This window comes from Musca vetustissima, unplaced genomic scaffold (genome assembly GCF_032173495.1).
Source record: "Musca vetustissima isolate MV318-11 ecotype Yass unplaced genomic scaffold, APGP_CSIRO_Mvet_v1 utg793885, whole genome shotgun sequence".
NCBI lineage: Eukaryota > Metazoa > Arthropoda > Insecta > Diptera > Muscidae > Musca > Musca vetustissima.
In genome coordinates, this window is record NW_026874832.1 from 1,151 (window position 1) to 3,061 (window position 1,911).

General features: G+C 27.4%; 1 protein-coding gene across 1 annotated transcript; it reads right to left on the minus strand.

The window, feature by feature from the left end:
- Positions 1–849: 849 nt before the first annotated feature.
- On the minus strand, positions 850–1,232 carry LOC133336903 (histone H4-like). Its single transcript, XM_061545178.1, has one exon. It carries the CDS (start codon positions 1,196–1,198, stop codon positions 890–892), a length of 309 nt encoding a protein of 102 aa, XP_061401162.1. The 5' UTR covers positions 1,199–1,232; the 3' UTR covers positions 850–889.
- Positions 1,233–1,911: the final 679 nt, after the last annotated feature.

Below are 1,911 nucleotides of genomic sequence, written 5' to 3' on the forward strand. Positions count from 1 at the left end.
GGTGGAAAGGTTTTTATGAAAGAAAAATTTATTATTTTTTGACAATGTTTCTTTTTTTGGCTGACAACTTGAAAACTTATTCAAATGATAAATTAATATTAAGTTGTTTAAAAATGTGAGTAAAAAACAAATCCGATTAAAACATTTCACGATTTAGAGTTAAGATATAAAACAGACATTTACAATTAAAAGAAGGTATACGGCCAAACATTGCCCAAACTCTTTCCACATAACTCTCAAAAACTATTTACAGAAAACATATACAAATTTATAAAGGGAATCTGAAAACTAATTAACAATTTGTTTACAAATTAAATATACCTATAACTGAGCGGAAACCACTAAATTTCAATATAAAAATCAAAAGGACAGTTGGACATGAACAAAATGATATTGTAATTAAAAACCTTTAAAGAAGGGACACATAAGATAATGTAAAAACGTTGTAGCAATAACAAAAAATTATCTTCTTAAAAAAAAAACATTTGGTGAAAAAAGTTCCACCATTGGGGTACCAGTTAATACTTTTTATTGACATAAACTTAGTGGCAAATGTTTTTTTATCAACCTTATATTTATCTTTTAATTTGTCTAAAATAAAATTTTTGAGCAAGCATAAACATTGTATTCGCATTTTTACTGATATTGGAAATATTTGAAGGAAATTTATTAGAAAAAATTTTTAAAAATCTGAAAAGATAAGTCGAATGCGATTTTTTTAATATTTTTGTTTATTTACTAGCATGTGTTATTAGTATATTTATTAAAAAAATAATAATTTGATTTTCAACAAGAATGAATCTCTTTTTTAAAATTTTTTGTGGTCCTGAAAAGCACCGATTGTTTTGTTGTAAATAAAAGATTTCGCCAAATAGCGTCAAGAATATATTTAACCGCCGAAACCGTACAAAGTACGACCTCTCTTCACATCGTAGACGACATCCATAACAGTGACGGTTTTACGCTTAGCGTGTTCGGTGTAGGTGACAGCATCACGAATAACGTTTTCCAAGAACACTTTCAGAACACCACGAGTTTCTTCGTAAATCAATCCAGAAATACGTTTTGCACCACCACGACAAGCCAAACGTATAATAGCTAGCTTGGTAATGCCCTGGATATTATCACGTAACACTTTGCGATGACGTTTAGCGCCACCTTTTCCCAAGCCTTTTCCACCTTTACCAGGACCAGCCATTTTCACTTTATTTAATTTCACTTATCACTTCACAAACGCACATGAACGTTTTTTTTTGGATTAAATTCCTTTTATTTAACATTTATATGATTTACATAGTAAACTTAACTCTAGTTTCTAAAATTATTTTTTCCTAACAGATTTGATCTTATTCTAGGAATATTAATAATTAATTATTTTTTGATCATGTCAATCATTTTAATAGAAATTAACAAGACAATTGGTTTATAAAACTTGCTATATAAATTTTGTTGTTTTTAAAACTAAATCTTAAAAACTACTTAACACTAAAACATGCAATGAAGAACTAAACAAAAATAAAATAAATAATAATTCAGTATTCTTAAAAACTACTACTACATTTACAATATACACACAATTGAACATCTGTGTATGTATGCATAAACTTATATAGATACATACACACACATCACATACGTACACCTAGATATTTCTACATATATACATTTTAATATTGTTCTATGCTATACACCAGTTCATCAATATTGTATGTGCCGTATTTTCTATTATAGAATACAATTCTGTCATTACTATGGAACATCATGTTATTGTTATTTAAGTTTAGTAAGCACATAGGTGACAAATATCCATCATATGCTATGAGTTTATTATATTTTTCTTCGCTTTTAATGTCATTCTCTGAATTATTATTGCATTTCAGGTATAATTAATTGTTTGTATAGGCACATTTT